The sequence below is a fragment of the Carlito syrichta genome, unplaced genomic scaffold (genome assembly GCF_000164805.1).
Source record: "Carlito syrichta isolate Samal-C Ts95f unplaced genomic scaffold, Tarsius_syrichta-2.0.1 Scaffold313381, whole genome shotgun sequence".
NCBI classification, from domain to species: Eukaryota; Metazoa; Chordata; class Mammalia; order Primates; family Tarsiidae; genus Carlito; species Carlito syrichta.
Window position 1 is genome coordinate 179,143 of NW_007257477.1, and position 21,706 is coordinate 200,848.

Below are 21,706 nucleotides of genomic sequence, written 5' to 3' on the forward strand. Positions count from 1 at the left end.
TTTTTATGGGGAGAAGAGTCAGCAGGAGAGAGAAAGGAAAAGAAGGAGATGGGAGGAAGAGAGGAAACCAATGAAAGAATAAAAATCAATAACTTGCCTCCGGACTCCACATGGAGGAGCTGTCAGTGGCATAGGAATCTTCAAATCCCCGGCTATTAAAAGCTGTCTCCAACTCCAAGCTGCCCTCTGTGGACTGGCGGCTGAGGCTTCGGACCACACTAGTCTCTCGGTGAGATGTGCCATGATGTCTGGTATCCCCTCTCTCACATGGGGACTGTGAGTGAGCAGGCATGGAGTCATCTTCACCGTAAGACAGATTCTCAGAATAACCCAGTTGACTGGCTCCATCCAAATCTAAATTTGCAATAAGGAAACTATTTCAAATCATTATTTTTTAAATACCGTTTTACCTAGAGAAATTGAGTAATTGTAACCACAGCAATCAAAACCACAAAGACAAAACCCATACGAGTAACACCTACAGAAACATAATTCCACCCATATAGTGGAAAAACTTGGTCCACGTATCAATAAGATTATTAACTCATTATGTGGGATACAAGAAGGTTTAGCACTTCTTAATAAAATAAGTATAAATAATGTATATCCATGTTAGAAGGAAAAAATAAACACATTAGCATTTTTGTTGTAGCTAATGACCACAAGACTTCCACAATGGACCTGTAGTACCAAAAAAATCATCTAATATAGAGATCGTATGGTCTTGATGCTACTACCATTCTTTCTTTTTTCATTCATGTTCACTATATTACCCTCTGCTCAAAAGGCTTTCATGGTCCTCCTAAGTAAAAAGTTCTCTACTTGATCCATGGGAAGAACACTGGACATGGATTCTGATGACATTAGCTTAAGTACTATTTCTGCCTTAAGAATTTGAACAATATTCACCCTTTAAATCTTTGTTTCCTTGATTAAAAAATGATAAAAAGCCATAGGTCATTGTGGACACATGAAATAATATCCACCTGGTAGCCAGAAGGCCTGCTATAAATATTAGCTTTGCTTACCTGCCTGGCCCAAACTGGCCTCATAAAACCCATCAAACCTCACTTTCCACTGCTTCCCAAGTCACCATCACCTCTGGTCTCACTGACTCATGAAAATTCCAGCTGTGTATTTCTGTTCACAGTGCCCCTCAAACCCTCCTTCCTGTCCATACAAAGCCCAACAACACTTGTACCTTCCCTGACTCCTCCAGACTCAATGTTTTGCTTTCTCAGCCCATTCATCCTTTTTCTCTCCCTTGAATGTCAAAGTTACCCTCAGATGGTAAGAAAAAACTAACAGTGTCTTCCTAAGTTTTAGACTTCACCACAATTTCCCTCCCACACTCAAAGTACAGCTAAGAATCTCTTATCTCTTTGATCCCCACCCCCATCTCCTCTAGCAACCCCATCCCAGGATGAAAAAAAAATTAGAGATTTGGACAGGATGAGGGAATGGAATGGCAAAGTACATGCTATAAATTCAGCTCTTGCATACACACTGCCTGGTAGCGATGGTTTCCTCCATTAGCCTTATAAGTTTAACTAGAATGTAAGCTCCTTGAAGGCACCAAGCCATGTACATCTACTGCACACTCTATTTGCTAGTGGGTTCTCACTAAACCTTCAGATAACTTTAAAGTGTAAGCAGGTATGCAGCAATATAGAGTGGTGGTAACAGAAGCTTACCATATAGTACAGGACCCAGCTAGAATAAGCATTCAAATTTAAATATACTGTCACCATGTTCAGACCATATAAAAACATCTTTGGGCAGATATGGTCCTCAAGGCACAGCTCCAGACTTTTAATTTGGGATTCTGCGAAACCCCAGTAGGCCACTAAGAAATTTCCCTATCTGCCTTTTTATCATTATTAATTCATGTTCAGGCACATTGGGAATTTTTCAAAGGACACCAGAACATTTTTATACTCATACTTTTAGTTATTTGTCCAACACACCAAAACAGACCATGCAAAATGACAGAAGAAGGAAAAATCTACATGCAAAAACCTACAACATAAAGCAGAATTTTCTTCTAAGTCTCTAATTAGCACACCCGTTGCTCACATACATGAACAGTAAAATATCCTATTAAACAGGGAGTCATCCATCCATGTGTGTAGTACCCAGCAGGAATTCAGCACAAAATCTTACTTTACCAAGAAATTACCCCCATAAAATTGTCTCATGACTTCAATTCCTATGGTGATAATACCTAGATCAGTAATAAGGGAATTTTCGAAAGCCACATTAAGCCTTGAAAAGCTATTCATAACGAAAAACATAAGAACTATATTAATGTAGCAAACCATTTCCATGACAGACAAGCAAGGAATGAATTAGAAAAGCAAATCTAGGGCACAAGTCAAATTGCAAGGAGGACAAGAGGGAAACGTGATTCACCTCTACATAAAGCAGCCTTCCCAGGTCTTTAAATTAAAGAAGATCATGTCACCTTCAACACACACACAAAAGTAATTACCTGTTGTCAGAGAAATGTATCCTGGCTTCTTAGAAATTATAGGCTATAATTATGTCACATCAACCAAATTTATTAGAAGAGAAATTCTTCAACTTGTTTAGTCCATATTCCACTTAGGAAAAAATAATCCTATTATCCAATTACTTTCTTTCATATTCCCAAACCCCTTTCCTCTATCACCACCCAAATACAAAGACTTCTGTTTAACATCTGTGATGGTCAGTTTTATATGTCCATTTGGCTAGGCTATAGGTGCCAATTATATAATCCAACACTCATCTAGATGCTGCTGGGAAAGTACTTTGTAGATGTGATTGAAATCCACAATCAGTTGACTTTAAGTAAAGGAGATTATCCTACATAATCAGTCAGATGGAAGACTTTAAGAGAACTGAGGCTTCCCTGGAAAAGAAGCTATTCCACCTAACAACTATAGCTTCAGCTCATGCCTGAGAGTGTCAGCCAATCTTGCCTGACAGTCTGACCCTACAGATTTCAGGAATGTGTATGTATGCTGCCTAGTCAGCCCCTACAATCACATAAACCAATTCTTTGCAATAAATCTCTTGAAATACACATGGACACACCCACACATGTGTGTACATATATGTACATTATGTGTGTATATAGATCTGCATAGCCCTGCTGGTTTCATGTCTCTGATTGAACCATGATTGATAGACCACTCCAAAAAAAACTAAGCACGGATTCTGTGGATAGTTGTTTTTGATGACACCAAGATGGTAATATCCTGCTTTTATGAAACATGTTTTGATGACACCAAGATGGTAATATCCTGCTTTTATGAAACATCCTAAGAATTAAAAGTTTCATAAGCAAAATAAGATTACTTCTCAGAGAGTAAAAAGCCCTAGTAAGTGGACTATTAACTGCAGCCCACCTGACTTGCCTAAAGGCCTCACACACATACACCTTCTGGTTCAGACCACTTATACCAGACCCTCTTTGACATTATCAGGAATGCAGTGACAATTAATGTGCAATAACACTAAATCAGAAACACCGGAAAAAAGAGAACTTGCCTGGAATGTGGTTCTAATAACCTCGCCCACTGAATCTAGAATGCAGGATCTCATATACAATACTTTAATTCGTTGTGTAACACTTCTAAATGTGTTTTTAAAGCAGAATAATTAAGTACAATTAAATTTGATCTTAGAAAACCATGCTTATAGGATTAAATGATTAAATCAATAAATAAATAGAGAACAGGACAAAAACATTCTTCTCTGGGGTGCATTCTTAACATTTTTATTATTCTTTATCACCAAAACAAATCCACTGATGTAAAAATGAACATAAAGAAATGACAGAAAAAAATCAAACTATAAAACCTATATTAACATTCTCATGTCATTTGATAACCTAAAATTTGGTATACAGCTATTTCTATGAAAATTCTGCAGATTTTCTTCAAAATCTACAGGTAATTGATTCCACGGAGTGGAGTTTTTCCTTTCTCCAACAGAGAAAATTTAACCTTTACTATGACCGTCTGTCAAAAAATTAAGAATTACCAGTTAGGACAAGCAATAAGTTATTGCTCATTCCAGGAAAGGTAAGGGTTAGAATGGTTGTCAGAACATTGGCCATTTGTGTAAATCAGAAATCAGACACTTGGGCTTTTGGGAAATGGGGCCATTAGCTTTAGGATTAAACAAGCTATTCTCAGGGAGTCAACTGCTATTAACTTTCATTAGCTAACATTTGCCCTTTCGATGGAGAGAAAGGAAGGCTGTGATGTAACACCAGAGAAAGAGAGAAGCCAAGAGCAGGAGAGAGGAAATGACAGGGTCAGCAACCACTGATATGTGGTTTGGTTACATAAGGCCTTAATTTATTAGTGTACCTCAGGCTAAAAAGAATGGCAATAAAATATGTCATGTTGGCCTATATCCGTAAGTCAAACTATATGATGGATAGCAAGTTATTCCAATTGAAGACTAGAGTTAATGCTATCTTTTTTCTCCCTTTGCCCTTTTTCTGCTTGTGCTATCCTCATTCTCAAATCAAAATTTCTTCTCTGTTTTTAAAATTTCTTTATTTTAGAGATAAGGTATACTCTGTAACCCAGGCTGGAGTACAGTAACATGATCATAGCTAACTTCAGCCTCAAACTTCTGGGTTCAAGTGATCCTCCTGCCTCAGTGTGCTAAGTAGCTGGGACTACAGGAACATGCCACCACAACCTGCTAATTTTTAAAATTGTTTTATAGAGATAGGGTCTTGCTATGTTACCGAGGCTGGAAAATTTCTTCTTCTCTTTCACCTTATCTCAGTTTCTGCACTCTCCTTTTTCTCAGTCTAGTGTTGAAGACACTTGGAACATATATTATAATGCCAACATTGGTTTGAAAGACCACATACCCAAAAGGAATGAAGGGTAAGGTTAGAGAGCTTAAGTCACTGAGACCAGGTCACGAAGATGAACAGTGCAACATTTTCTCTAGCTTTTTACAAAATGGGCTCCATAGACCCTTCCCTGTTCTGTGTCTGTTCAGGGTTCTCAGCATAAAGAAGTCAGAGAGATGCCTTGGCCTTCACTTGGAAAGCACTAAGAAGTATTATATTGTCCTATCTGCATCCTCTCTCCAGGTTATCTAGGGTATGTGTTGGGAAGGGAAGAGGATCCTTAAGAAGACCTGCCTATCATCACAAACTTGGCCCACTCTTACCTTTCAGTATCCCCTCCCCATTGTGAAAGGTAAACTTAGGATGATGACACTAGAGGATAACATAAAACTTTGTGCTTACCCAGTAACTCTCTTGTAGGTGGGGTGCATCAGAAACTACAAGCATTAAGTGTAAGGACACAGGGGCATGTGTTGCTTAAAAAGATAGTTTAATATTACTATGCTACATATTTTTATTTGGAAAATAAAAAGCCTACTGCTTTAATAATACAAACTACTTAGAAGAAAGGCTTCAAAATATCTTTTGAAAAGAAAATTAACGTATGATTCTAAATGGGAGAAAAGGCACAGAATCTCAATGTCATTGCATAGGCATGTGAAATTTTTGTATTTATCAAAAGGGAGCATGATTTTCTGAAGCTCTATAAATAATGCTCTCGTGATTCATGTTCAAAATGTATGAAGTAGTGATCTACCAAGAAAGAAGGGGCCCCACAAACCAAGGTCAACAATTTCCCACTTCTGATCCATTCCCTCTCCCAATCTCCTGCATGACAGCCCCCTTGAGATGCTCAAAGTAGCCCCTTTGCCCCATCTCAGATGCTACATCCTGTTCCATTTTCTTCTCCTGTCTGGACTCTCAAATAGTGCAGTGGTTAAGTGACTCAAAAGCATCCTTACCATTGACCATCCCTGGTCTAGATCAAGAAAGTGTGTGATGCAAAGAATACCTTCACAAGCAGATACTTCTGCACTATCTTCTTTGTGGGTAGACAGCAAACGGCTGAATTTTTGTTTCTGTTCCAATTTTGCCTGCTTTCCTTTCTCAGATGCTCCTGAACGGAAACTCTGGGACCGAGACACAGAAATTTCAAATTGTTTGATCACCTCCTCATCACTGTCAGAAGATGTGGACAGCTCTTCATCATCCCCAAAGCTGTTGACTGGAAGCAAAAGAGAGTCATGAGTATCCTGTGTAGCCCATGTGCTCCAAGGCAGAGATAGGCAATCAGGAAAACAGTAGAGAAGAATATGAACAATTAGTCTGCATCAAGACACGCTAAAACTGGATATAGAACATTTAAAGCATTTTTAAAATACAAATTTGAGTCCAAGGAATGAAACAGAAAAAGAAAGCTCATGAAGGTAATTAGAAATGCACTATATGGCTGGAGCAGCAGACAGCAGACACTCTCACTGTTGTCCTGCCCAATATGTCCTTCATAATGTACCTCCTCTTTAATAAATCTACCTTTCTTAATTCATTACTGTCTTGGTGAATACTTTCACTCCCTACAACTCCAGCTATACCATACCCAGTCTGCCATCCACAGCATTTTGATGGCCTGTATAGGGAGCTCTCCTAATGAGGGCCTCTTCCCCCACTCTCTTTCTTCTTTCAACTGGAGACTCTAGGTGGACTGTATCTGAGACTGGAGACAATGGATGGTCCTGGCTGGGGCTACTCCCCAGTGGACCAGAGGGTCCTGGAGGAAAGGTGTCAGACTGCCATTGCCCAATCAGGTAAGAGGCAAGAGTTTAAAAAAAAAAAAAAAGAAGGAGAAGAAAGAAAGAAAGACAGTCTATAACTGGAATCCAGGAGAAAACTTTAGGACACCCATAATCAACATGATTAGCCCTCAGTCGAGGCAGGCAGCCATGCTGATACGTTACATTGCTTTAGTGAGTTCATAACTGGAAACAGAACGTTTATCAGCACATTTGTCTTATGTGAAGCTCTGTTCAGTGACAATGACCATGGGACATATGTTCTTTGTCTCATCTCATTTATTAAAACACACATAGCCAAGTCCCACTTTAGAGAAGAGATTTTTGCAACTAAGATTTTCCAAATGCTTCCTAGTTTTGAAAAGAGACTCATGTGAGTGTTTTAACTAGTTTATACTAGAACGTTTCTGAATCATTATAGCATCAACAACTCAACTCAAACATCCTTTGAATTACTGTTTTTTAAAATAAATGTTATTGTGTATATTTGAGGTTTACAACATGATTTTATGGAATACATATAGATAGTAAAGTTGTTACTATAGTAAAACAGATTAACATACCTATCATGTCACATCACATCGTTACTTCTTTTGTGTGACAAGACAGCTAAAATCTACTTAATAAACACGTTCCTAACACAACACAATTTCATTAATTGCAATCCTCATGTTGTAGATTAGATTTATAGATTTATCTTACATTGCTACTTCGAATTCTTTGACATATATCTCCATATTTCCACCCTCTGATAAACACTGTTTTATTCTCTGCTTCTCTATATTTAACTCTTTTTTTTTTAAGATTCTACATATTAGTGAGCTTGTACAATATGTTTCCTTCTGTGTCTGGCTTATTTCACTTAGAATAATGTCTTCCAGGTTCATCTACATTGTAACAAATGATAGGATCTCCTTTTCCAAGGTTGAATAACATTCCATTGTATATTTATAGCCCCCATTTTTTTTAGCCATCATCTGTCAACAGACAAGTAGACTGAGTCCATATCTTGGCTATTGTGAATAGTGCTGCAATGAACATAGGAGTGCAGATATCTTTAGGAGGTGGTGATTTCACCTCCTTCAGGTATATACCCAGAAGAGGGACCACTGGGTCATATGGTAGTTCTATTGTTAATTTCCTTAGGAACTTGAACACTGTTATCTACTATAGCTGCACCAATCTACATTCCCATCAAGTTCCTCTTCCTCCATATCCTCATCAACATGTGTTACTTTTGTCTTTTTGATAACAGCCACCCTAATAGAACACCCTTTGAATTATTCATGCACTTTCCCCACATCCTCCACACACCAGTGCAGCCCTGGCCCTCTTTCAGTTTCTGAGACTGGTCCTGCTTTTGCGCCGTTTGCCTTGGTTGTTCCTTCTGCTTCCTCCAGATGCTTGCACGGCTAGTTCCTTCTCATCATTCAAGTCTCAGAACTTGACTGTCACATCATCCTAAGAGCCTCCTTGATCATCCTCCCTCAAGTAGTTTTCTTCATAGCACTAATTTTTAACTGTTTCCCCCTATAACTTCTATGAAAATAAAGATATTGCCTATTTTGTCAATTGATGTCTCCTTATTGTGCAAAACAATGCCTGTTGCACAGTAAGTCCTTATTAAAAATATTTGCTAAATGTTGAATAAATTAGTGAACACCCAGTGTTCTCCCATTTCTGAGCACGTGTGGAGCGCACAAATACACATGCACACAGACACACATACACACACGTGTTCCCTGTTCTTGGAAAACCCTTCTCCAGTCCCTGAATAGACTAGTCAAGAATATAACTCAACACTGAGATATCAGCCTAGACATCATTTCTTCCAGAAAGACCTTCCTTGATCCTTTATATCAGGCCAAGGCCTCCTTCCATGTGCTGGAAACAGTTCTCTGTTCTCCTTATCAGTGCTCCCTCCCACCCTGTGACAGCATTACCTATCTGTCAATTATCCCATCTGACCCACATATGAGGGGCACCCCCAAAACTGGAATTTAGTTATAAAAATTTTGTATTTGTTCTCAAATGTTTAAACTTCAGTCAACTTCCAAGCACTCTTCATTAGATGAAATACACCTATTGAGACTCTTTCTTCACTGCTCAAAACATTTCTGAACTCATCAATTTTGATTCCTTTTAGTGCTTCTTCTATTTTTTGTTTCACCTCTTCCAAACTGGCAAAATGTTTTCCTTTTTTTCATCCAGGGAAACAAAAAGAAGTCACTTGGGCCACGATTGGATGACTAGGGAGGGTGGGATATGGGGGTCATGCTGTTTTTGGTCAACAACTGCTGAACACTCAGTGCTCCATGGGGAGGGGCACTTGTAAATCAGCCATCTTGAGAAGGACAGACATGTTTAAAGAATCTCCAAAGAAAAGTAACTGAAGCTGATTTCAGCCCCTCACAATCACGGTAGCTGGTATACTGATGCTGATGGATTCCTAGAGCACTTACCTAGTGGGAGAAGCCTGTACCACAAGAGGCCTGCCCTACAAAAAAATAATTCCAGTTTTTTGGGGGTTCCCCTTCACTACCCTGAGAGTGAGGGGCACATCAGACTGCCCACTTTTGAACCCAGACCCTATCTCTGTGCCAGACACACAGAAAACTACTCTGTTAATATTTGCTGAATATTAATTGAAAGCCATAAATAATGGCAAATAATTTTTTAGTTATTTTCTCCTTTCATCCAAAAGTCACTCAATGATTCCAAAAAAGAATATGGTTGTTCATTCACAGATGGGTCCTGAAGATTACTTCTGAATCAGAAGCAAAGAAGAAATATAAAGCCATATTTCTAGTGAGAGAAAATATTTTTAAACACCAGCCTGGCCAAAACATGTATACGCTAGCTTGGTTAGGAGCTAATATGCACTCTCCAGCTTGGTTAGGAGCTGACATTCCTGAGGTTCTTTGGGAAACTAGCAACAATGATACACATTCTCTGAGTGCTCTTTATGCATCAGGCACTGTCCTAAATGCCTTAAATGTAATACCTCTATTATTATTTCCATTTTCTAAGTAAGAAAATTGAAGCATGACTGGGTGCAGTGGCTCACATATGTAATCTCAGCACTTTGGAAGGCTGAGGCAGGAGAACTGCTTGAGGCCATGAGCTTGAGACCAGCCTAGGCAACACAGTGAGACCTCATCTCTATAAAAAAGCAAAAAATTAGCCAGACACGGTAGTGCATGCCTATAGTCCTTGCTACTTGGGAGGCTGAAGTGGAAGGATTGCCTGAGCCTAGGAAGTCAAGGCTGCACTGAGCCATGATAGTGCCACTGTACTCCAATCTGGGCAACAGAGTGAGACTTGGACATGGGAGGGAGGGAGGGAGGGAAAAAAAGTTAAAAAAAATAAAGAAAGAAAAGACAAAAAGAAAATTGCAGAGAGAAGTGCATAGTGGCTGAAGATTATACATCCAGTAAGGGGCTGAATCACAATTTGAATCAAAGCAGCCTGGCTCTGGAGCCCATGTTTCTAATCACTATGGTCAGAGAACTAGAGAGAGGTGATGGAAGGAACCCTTACTCTGTACACTCACACTAAGTAACTGGGCTCCTGTGGCCAAGTCCCTTAATCTCTTTGGTGCCATTTCCTCATTTTTGGATCATTTGAAGGGGTCTGGATCATTTTGTGGGTTTTTGTTTTGTTTTGTTTTTTAGCTCTAAAATTATCTGATTCCAAACTCTTCTCTCTTATGGAGCAGCTGGTCCAAGAACATGAAAACATCTTTGTCATCTCATTCAGTTCTATTGGCTGTGTCCAGCACCACAGTAGGACCTGAGACCCTACGTGTCAGAAGAGATTAACTTTCCCACTAAAACTTTAATAAGCTGCACAAATACCATCCCATCAGAAAATCACTACAATGAACAGTTTCTTCATGCCTCTGGTATAGGATGAACTGTCACATATGGCAGAGATCCAGAGCCAACAGAAATAAAATTAAACTTCTTCCACCTTTAACGAACTGGACCAGTTAAGCACCCAGGAGATAGTTGGGGGAAACATGCACAGGAGGGGCTGTTGGATTGGCCATCTACTAGAATGCTTCCCAACTCTGAGCTCCCATTCTAATTTATATTTTTAGGCTAGTTTTTATAATGTAAGAAATCCATTTCAAATGGATGAGTTCATACATGGATATTTCTCCATTTATAAAATGAGTGATTAGAATTAATTTATTAGTATATGGGTATATAGTGTTTGATCCAGTTAGTCATTAATCATCCACACAGGAAAAACAATCCTCACCTGTTGTAATAATCACATAGCAATTATAACATGTTTCATATATTAAATATATGTTATAGTGCCAGATACCTTCTAGAGATTTTGCATATATTCATTTAATCATCACAGTGACACCATGATTTAGAAAATATTATTATTCCCATTGTACAGATTGGAAATAGAGGACAGAAGGACATTGCCATAAGGCAATAAATTTAGGAAATTAATAAAGCTGGGACTTGAACATGGCACCTATGTCCTTATCCACTGTGCACTTCACCAGATATCACTGCATCAGGGAGGTAGAGCCCTATCTAGTTTACTCTTCAGAGTGAAGGGAGAGGGTCTTTGCTGCTACTAGCCTTAAATCTGCCAATAGGCTGCTGCCTTTGTGAAGGATAAAAGAAGAGCAGAGAGTAAGAAGGATAGGTTGGTCTTTATAACTAGCTTATTGCTCCTCATGGAATTATAAATACAACTGCACATGCTATTTTAAGACTCACTCCCCAAGTACCTAAGGGAATTCTTAGTCTAAAAGGAAACCTTCAATCTCTCCCAAAAGCCATTGAGCAGCAATAGACACCAATAGTGGTGGAATTATGCTATCAAAAGCAATCCCTTACATGGCATGTATCATGTGCTAGGCATTGACACATGATAACTTATTTACTCCTCACAATTACCCAGTGAAATAGGTAATATTATTATCCCATTATATGGATGGAGAAACTAAGAAACGGTGAGATCAGTAATTTGCCACAATCATAACAGTTTATAAGTAGTGAACTAAGATTCAAACCCAAGCGGTCTTGCTCCAAAGCTCACATGAATAATCAATTATGTGCTATCATTTGCTTTCTCAAGAAAACAACCTTCTTAAATCCTGGATAAAATCAAGGCAACTATGTTTTATTGCTAGGAAAAAATCACATAGGTTGGGCTAGAAAGGATTTTCATGAGCATCTATTCACTCATTTTCACATACAGAGACCAAAGACCAAGTGATTTGTCTGTGGATGCACCAAGCCAGGAACAATCCCAGGTTCCAAGGCAATGATCTTACCAGAGCATTTTCCAGTTTCTCTCCCCAGTGGGATTTTTGGAGCACCATACAAATACAAAATTCAAATATCCTTCAAGCTAAGTACCTAGGAAATAATACAGTGGAAAATTTTATTAAAATCTTCATCTTTTTATCCAATTAACTTGATAATATGACAGGAAAAGTTACATAGTTCTCATAAATGTGGATACATCTTAAAACTGAAAGACTGTTCATACTGTTCATTTAAATCAGTCACAGAATTTAGACAGATCTTATCATGTAAACATCTGCCACCAGAGAGAAGTCAAATTCTTCTGCAATCTTTCTTTAAAATGGTCCCTAGCTTCACCCATTCTTCCATACACTATCAAGGGGCAACTGTGGGTTTCTTGCACTAGGAGGGAGTTTGTGACTTTGATGGGCAGAGTTATTAACAGTGACCCATCAACACAGTTTCTAATGCAACGAAACCAGAGAGTGCCTCTATTTGATTTTTAATCACTTTGTTCTAGTTTAAGAAGGGACAGAGGAAATTCCATCTTCATCTTCCAAAGTGACAGGAAGGTGGGGGCTCTGTATGGCAGAAACTGACTGTTGGATTAGCATCAGTCAAGGCTAGTGTGGTTAAGAGGGCAGAATGTGAAGTCATGCCAACAGAGTTTAAATATAGGATCTTCCATTTGCTACGCTGTGACCTCAACAAGTTCCTTAATCTCTCTGAACCTCAGTGCCCTCACTTTGATATTCCTTACTTTCTAAAATTGTCACAAGGACTAAATGAAATAAACCATATAAAAGCACTTAGCACATGCTCGGCATATGATATACTCAAAAAATGTTTACTATTATTATCCCCCACCATGGTAATGCCCTGTGTGGAAACCCTTTCATGCAGCCTGCCACTTGCACACTGAGGAAAGCACATAGCTGTTTTCCCAGGGTCTGACTTGAGAACTCACCATCAGGGTGGTTGTAGGAGAAGGATGAAAAAGCAAAGGCTGAGACAGGAGGAGATTAGGCTGATCGTGTGGGAGGTATTTCCACCCTACCTTCCAATGCTTTTTCCCAAGCCTGGAGGTGGAGAACTCTGTAGGAGTTAACAACGGCTGCCTGAAAGTGGGCAGTGCCCAACACCTGCTCATTTTGCTGCTTCTTTTAAGGCAACTCAATTACCAACTGGTGATGCAAAGAGAGGATTTCTTGAGCCTGTCTGCTGCTCTTTTGCAGATGGAGCAAAAAATTTATAAGTGATCCGTGCAGCTCCAAGCTTATTAATTCCTTTCCACCCACATAGGAGCAGTTAGATGGCGGCAGTACTGCTCATATCTTACAGACGGAGAGTGGAGGCAGGTAGGGGTGGGTGCGTTCAGTAATGCAATAACCTGCGTTGTTACTTTTAACTATAATTGCAGGAAATCTCTTACATACAAGATCTCTCTAATACCCACAGCAAATGGTTGCTTGTGTGGCTGGATATGGAAAAAAATAAGGACAAGAATTTGGTCAAAGTGAAAAAAAAGCAGGAGGTCAAAGGTGACAACTGTCCACGTCAGATCCTAGTGAAAATGGTCACATTTCCAAAAGCACAATACGTTCATTCTTGGACTCAAACAGGTTGGAAAAATATTTATTTTATTGTTATTTTAGTCAGGATTTCACTGTGTTGCCCAGGCTGCTTTGCAGTGTCACGATCACAGCTTACCACAGCCTTAACCTCCTTCTGGGCTCGGGACAACCTTCCACCTCAGCCGCCCAAGTAGCTGTGACTACAGGGGCATGCAACCATACCTAACTAATGTTTTTTGCTTTTGTTTTTGTTTTTGGTGGCGGGGGAGCTTGTGGTTGCTTGTTTGTTTTTGTAGAAGTTGAGGTCTCACTATGTTGCCCAGGCTGGTCTTGAACTCCTGGGCTCAAGTGATCCTCCCATCTCAGCCTCCCAAAGTACTGGGATTTCAGGCTTGAGCCACTATACCCAACCAAGAAAAGATTTTTATAAATTATCCAGTCTTGATTTTTTTTTTTTAAGAATGGGCACTGTGGTGATTTAGGATTCCCCCAAAGGAGCTTTGATGCCACTGCAGGCATGGAGGTTTGGGCAAGTGCATCAATGGGGGGAGGGGAAAGGAACTATACACCCTCCACAATCAGGGCTATTTTGCTTTAATGTGGTCTGTCAGGTGGTCATCCCAAACCTTGTGTGAGATGTTTTGACAACTCTATTTTATATATGGACAAAGGGATGGCACTTGTAATCGTTAAACATGAGTCAACTAGAAAATCATTCATTAAATTAGTAATATACAAGGCAGTAATACTAGAAAACAAGTTACAATATTGAAAATTTCAGTTATGATAATGGCAGAATAATTCAAACTAACTCTTCTACAAAAATATTATAAATTCACAACAAAAATGTTTTAAGCCAACTATCTGAAGGCATGGAGAGTAAGCAAGAACAGGCAGAAACTGGAAGGGATCAAATTCTTGAAAGAAGGGAACACAGATATAGATATATATATACTGTTTTTTGTTGTTGTTGTTATTGTTGTTGTTGTTTAGTTACTCTAGCAGCTACTGAGAATGGGGTGTTAAAACTCTTTTATTTTGAATATTATTTCCTCATGTATTTTGAAGCCCTGCTAACAGGTACTTACACACATGATTTTTATATCTTCTTGATATATTGACCACTTTATCATTATAAGTCATACTTCATTCCTCATCATATTTTTTGTTCTGAAGTCTACTTCGATATTAATATAATTGTGCTAGCTTTCTTATGTTTATGGTTTGCATAACTTATTTTTTAATCTTCCCATTTTCATGCTGCCTATGTATTTATATAGGCCCAACTTCACCCCCCATGCAGCCTACTTGTGTAGTTAATCCTTACTTGTACCTCACATCTCTATAATAAAATAAAATTTAATTAAAAAATAAAAATATGCTTCTTATAGTCATAATAGAGTTGAATCTTGCTTTTTTACTGTTTGACAGTCTCTATGACCAAATAGAATATTTCACTTGCATTTAATGTATGAACATCATTGGGTTTAATAACATAATTTTACTGGTTTTTTTCTATTTGTTGCATCTGTTTCCTTCATCTTCAGCTACTCTTACCATTTTATGTATTAATCACTTATTTTCTTAGTATTCAATTTTAACTCCTCTATTAACTTTTTGGCCTTATCTATTTGAATTTTCTTTTGTCAGTGGTTGCTCTAGTTATACATCCTCAGCTTATTACAATCTATTTTGAGTTAGTATTGCACCACTTTGCAACATTTATATTTTGCATTATACCACTTTATAATGGTTTATACTTTGCATAAACCATTTATAAAATAAATGGTATAAATAATTTACTTCTTGTCTCCTTTGTGTTATTGTTACCTCATAGTCTAGTTTACATTTTATCAACCCTACAATACAATATTATATATTTTATTTATCTCTCTAGCTTAGCACAGTTGATCATGATAATGTACACTTAAAAAAAGATATTCTGTAGTTGTTGGAGACACAGTTCAATAAATATCACATAATACCAATCTCAACACAACTCTCACAAAAAGCAGAGGAAGAAAAAGCACTTCCTAACCCATTTTATGAGGCCAGCATAATCCTAATACAAACACCTCTTTCCAAGATATCACAAGTATAGAATAGATTATACCAATATTCCTTATGATCATAGGTACAAAAAAATCCTTAGCAAAATATTTTAAAACTGAAATCCAGAAATGTACTAAAAGGATTATACAATATAACCACATAAGACTTATCTTAGAAATGCAAGGTTGGTTTAAGATACTAAAATCAATTATGTATTCACCAAATTAACACAATAAAGAAGAAAAACTGAATATCATCTCAACACAAAAAAAAGTTGCTGACAGAATTAAAAGTCAGTTTCTGATCAAAATGAAACAAAAAAAATCTCAGTGTACTAGGGCTAGTCCCCAATCTGGAAAATAGTGAATGAGTACCTACTAAAATCTTATAGTTAAGATCAATTATGAGTACTACTTAGTGAAGTTAGCAAAGTCATTGTCATTACATAGAAATCAATGATATTTCTATATCCTAGCAACAAATCGAAAACGAAATTTTTAAAAATTATGTTTAGAAAAGCATCAAAATGCACTACTACTTAGGACTAAATGTAATAAAAGACATTCAAATCTCTCACACTAAAAACAATATAATGTTACTGAGAGAAAATAGAAAAGACTCAATATTGTTAAGATGTTAATTTTCCCAAATCAGTCTATTGATTTAATGCAATCCAAACAGATCCTTTTTGTTAAATTTGACAAGTAGACTCTAAAATACATAAGAAAACATATAGGACCTAGAATTGTCAAAATAATTTTTAAGAAGAACAAGATAGGAGAATCAACCTACCTGATTTTAAGACAACATAGCTACATTCAATCAAGACAAATTTTTATTGGCGAAAGACTAGACCAATAAATCAATGAAACAGAATACAGAATCTAGAAATAGCACCACACAGCATGGTCAATTATTTTTTAAAACTGTGCCAAAGTAATTCAATGAGGGGGAGCAGAATTAAAATCTCTTCAAAAAATGATACTTGAACATATAGGTATCTATATGGGAAAAGGAGCATCGACACTTATATGTGTGTCTATAAATTAATCATAAACCTATTAGTAAAACATAGGGTAAAAACATAGGAATAATCTTTACAGCCTCAGCATATAAAAAAGCATGAGCCATAGCAAAAAAAAGTTTGATAAGTTATACGTTGTCAAAATTGAAAACTTTTGCTGTTTGAACACTATCAGTAAGAAATGAAAAGGCAAGCCATAGACTTTGGGAAAATACACACATATGCCAAACATAGGACTTTTATCTAGAATATGTAAGACCTTTTACAACTCAATAATAATATAACTCAATAAAAAATTCCAAATAGACACTTCACAAACTAACACATACAAGTATCCTATAAGCAAATGAAAGATACTCAACATTGGTAATCCTCAGGGTAATACAAATTAACCACAGTGAGATACCAAAAAAAAAAATTTAAAAGCTGATCATATCAAAGGCAAGAAAGTAAAGCACATGGAGGCCTCAAACACTCCTGGTGAAAATACAAAATGCTAAATGTACTTTTAAGCACTGCTTGGCAGTCACTTAAAAATTTAAACACATTTGACCATAGAACCCAGCCATTCCATTCCTGGGTAATTTCCTAGGAGAAACCAAAACACATATCCACACGAAAACTTTTACACAAATATTCATGGAAGCTGTATTTGTAATAGTCAAAATCTGGAAACAACCCAAAAGTCCAGCAACATGTGAGCAGATAAACAAATTGTGGTACATCATATATTAGATAACTACTCAGTAATCAAAAGGGAGGAACTATTAATACCTGCAACAACATGGGTGGATCTTAAAAGAAGTAGGCTGAGTGGAATAAAAGGCAAAAAAAAAAAAAAAAAAAGAATACACATTATATAACTCCATCTATATAATAATATAGAAAACTAAAAGTAATATATTGTGATAGAAAACAGATCAGTGATTGGTGGTTGGTGGGATGGGGTTAGAGAGAGAGAGATGGATTACAAAGAGGCAAGAGGCATTTCTGAAATGTAAATGTTTGTATGTTTGTTTTGTCGACTGTGGTGATTGTTCCCCAAGTATATGTCAGAACTCATCAAACTGTACACTTTAGGCATATGCAATTTATTGTATTTCAATTGTGCCTCAACAAAGTTCTTTTTTTATTTTAAAGATGTGGGGTACAATTCAGGATTAGCTACATAAGTGGTCATCATGCAGGTGAAGTTTTGGCCTCCAATTGGTCCTCGCTTCGCCTGGTATGGGATCAGGTATGCTTATTGAAGTTATGTCCCCCCCATAATCCCCTACTGCCAATCCCCTTCATGTAGTATTACGATAAATGTTCAGGGTCCACTTATGAGTGAGAACATTTGGTACTCAGTTACTTGTTTCTTTGATAGATCACTGAGTATTATAGACTCTAAATCCATCCAAGTTGCTGCGACAGCTTTACTTCAACCCACTTTTTAAGAACTTTGTTGTGCCTTAACAAAATGGGTTGAAGTAGAGCTGTATCTCATAGCAGTCTTACCTTCCTCGGTGCAAGGCACCAACCACCTCTCATTATTGATGCAAATATTTCCAGCACTGAGACATTTCTGTGCAGTTGAGAGGCTCAAATTTATAAGCCAATGAGATCTAGAATTTGTCTTCCTGCTCAAAGTCTAGGAAAGAAGTCTGAGGGCCTGAATACCCAGAAAATGGAGCATTTCTCTAATCCCCACTGTATTTCTCTGGGAAGTTCTGGATTTCTGATTTGTATTCTGAGTTCCTAGATAAGCCTTGAAACCCAGCCTGCCACTTAGCTTTTGTCTTACCCACCCTCATATCTCTAGTTAGTGGACTCTACTTTCTGTGCCAACAGCCACTAACTAAAGTCAAACCTAACTAACCCTGAACAAAGACAATGCTACTTCAACCTGGGCTCTCATGTCGTCTTACCCCTCCCACCATATTTATACCCATGAAGAAAAGTGTTTGCTTAGATCAGCCCCATGTTGTCCTTAAATCTCTGGACAGGAGTTCGTGTTGCTGATTTTCACCTAAGGGATCAGCCTTATATCAAGAGCTCCTCTTGCTTCTTTGAAGCTTATTTCCCTCCCCTACCAGGCCAAACTCATCCAAAAGAAGAGAAGAGGCATCATGAAAGTAGGGTGATTGGTTTTCACTGTGAGGATCACAAAAACCTAAATCATAAGTAGTGTTCCGAACAGATTCATACTTGTACTCAGATTAACTGGGCCCTCATTTCTCACTACCAGAACTCCCTCAAGCACCAGTATTTTCTGAACATTTGGCTTTGCCAAATACTCTAAGCTGTTTCATCACTGCAAGAAGACTCACCTGGACAAGAGCAAGCACTAAGCTGTCAGTTTCCCTGACTCTTAAGCGCTGCTTTTTAATTTGTATGCCTCCTACAAGGGAATTTCTTTATAGGACCCAAGTGTTGTGTTGTTTTCCTACTATGGTATAATTTACATACAAATTAATGGCCAAACTATAATTTACTCTACTGAGAACTGAGGTGACCTGATAATTAAATTTCTGCACATGCAGAGAAAATAAAACCAGAATGGTTGTTCTTTTTCTCTATCACTCCAATGAATCCTCACAAGCAAATATGAGTCAACATTTGATTTTGCAAATGCTCTGATTAGACAGATTTTTTTAATCCCATTGATATGGATACTAAAATGAAGAGCCTGGGATGTGTAATGCTGGCTGAGAAAGATAATGAGCTGTTCTTGTGAGTTTTTCACTTTCTATTTTTTAGTTCATTCACTAGTCTTCTCATGCCATGCTGTAAATCATCCTCAAGGTAGTTTCTAAAGTTATTGTTTTATCTTGCAATAGAGCCAAGTAAAACTACAGAGATAATTTCTGAGGCAGTTTCAAAGTATCCTCCTCACCAAATCTACAGTAAATATATCCAAATATAGCACAACTGAAAAGTAATAGACAATATTAAGAATAGACTTACTTTAAGTAACAGCTTTTTTAGAGGAAAAATAAAAACCACATTCCAAAAGCAAGTCATACAAACCATACACCAGATATTCAGTAGTGGTGTAAATATACTTGAATAGGGCCCCCAAATGACACCCCTGATACAATCTGACAATGAAGAACTTTTTTCCACTTGCAGAAAAATTAATAAGAAAGGTTTTCTAAACGTTCAGTTTTTCTCATAAAGTTTCTATACCTTGGATGGCTACTGTCACACACTTACTGACAAGAACAAGCAGGTAATTAAAAAAAATAAGTATTAACAAAGAAATGTGGAAATAGCTAATTATGCTTCTTTCTTCAACTTGGTTTGTCATGGACATACATATCCATGGCTGTGACTGTTATATAGCTTCCATAATCTAGTCATATTTTCCACTAGTAAAATAGTTCCTGATTCACAATAAAAATAACCATATTAAAATTTCATGGGGTTCCACAAAAAGCACCTCAGATTTTAGGCATGCAAGCACCTAAACAAGTCTGGCACCATTGAATTAGAAATGTTGTCCTGAGTATAATATTCCTTGTTCCATCCAACTTCATAACTGTCATACAGAATTTACTTTCTATTATTTTTCTTACTTACATTTTCTAAATAGGTTTATGTAGTTGTGACTCGCCTAACATTTTCAAAGAATTTGCAGTCTTAATTTATACTTCTTTAGTCTGTGTCCTTCGTGTATAATATACTATTAGGAATATAGCACATTCAATAGTAAGTGAACAAAAAAGTCTAAAAATTAGTACAATACTGTATTAGAATTGTCCAGAGAAACAGAAACAATAAGATATACCTGTGTATGGAGATTTATTATTAACAAAATTCACTTATGCAGCTGTGGAAGCTGAGAAGTCCCAAGATCTGCAGTTGGCAAGTGATCCCCACAGTCTCTTGGAGACTCAAGAGAGCCAGTGGTATAGTTCCATGTTTCTCTGAAAATCTGAGAGCCAGGGGCCTAGTGTAAGTTCCAGTCAAAGTCCAAAGATCTAAGAACCAGGAAAGCTGATGGTGTATGTTCCAGTCCGAGGGCAGAAGAAGACTGACATCCTTGAGAAAGGATGCCCTTTTCTCTACTGTCCAATAACATCTTCCTCATTTCCATCTGAAACCTCATCAGAATAGACTTTAGTGTCTACATTTCTACCAACAATCTGTACATAATTATTTATGTATTATGTAAGATGAAAGTTTCTTGACAGCTCTCCTCTTTTCTTTCTGAGCCCTTACCTGAATAACCTTTAAAAGGTCCTTTATAACCATCTTCAAAACTCTTCCCACTACCCAGTTCCAAAACTGCTTTCACATTTTGGAGTATTTACTACAGCAGTACCCTACTTCCCAGCATCAATGCCTGATGTTCAAGCTGCTATAACAAAGTACCATAGACTGAGTGATTTATAAACAACAGAAATTTATTTCTCACAGTTCTGAAAGCTGGATGTCTTAAATCAGGGTGTCAGTATGGACAGGTTCTGATGACGGCCCTCTTCTGGGCTGCAGACTGCTGACTTCTCATCTTATCCTCACATGAAAGAGAGAGAGCTTACTAGCTCTTTGGCCTTTTCTTATAAAGGCACTCATCCCATTCAAGAAGACTCCACCTCCATTACCTAATCACTTCCCAAAGTTCCATTTTTAAATACCAACACATCAAGATTAGAGTTTCAACCAATGAATTTGAGGGGAGTTCACTTTAGTCCACAGTTCCCCACAAACACACAGAAGATAATACACAATAGAGATTAAACTATCCTAAAGAGGGATGGAAAATAATCAAAGAACACATAATTTCAAGCATATGTGAAAAATTTAGAAAAATTAGCCTTGTATTAGGCCACAGAAGAAGCCTCAAAAGTACAATTACACCACATTCTAATTTCAATACCATTAGAAATAAAATAAATACAATTTTAAAATTATAAAAATGCTTTTGGAAACCAGAAACCACATTTTTAAACAGTTGATAGGTCAAAGAAGAAATTCTAACTGGAATGATAAAATATTTATGACTGAAAAATAATGAGCACATCACATATCATACACTTCAGGGATATAGTTAAAGTGGCACTTAAAGGAAATTCATGGATTAATTTAACATATATATAAGAAAGCAAAAAAGATTTAAAAATTAATATGCAAAA

General features: G+C 37.3%; 1 protein-coding gene across 1 annotated transcript in view; it reads right to left on the reverse strand.

Annotated features, from left to right (window-relative positions):
* SYT16 (synaptotagmin 16) overlaps positions 1-21,706 on the reverse strand; it is a 126,061-nt gene that overhangs the window by 28,014 nt on the left and 76,341 nt on the right. The window contains exons 2-3 of the mRNA XM_008070381.2: positions 5,877-6,089; positions 98-354 (exon numbers count right to left, since the gene is read on the reverse strand). Coding sequence (XP_008068572.1) covers positions 98-354; positions 5,877-6,089 — 470 coding nt within the window. The remainder of the gene's footprint in view (positions 1-97; positions 355-5,876; positions 6,090-21,706) is intronic.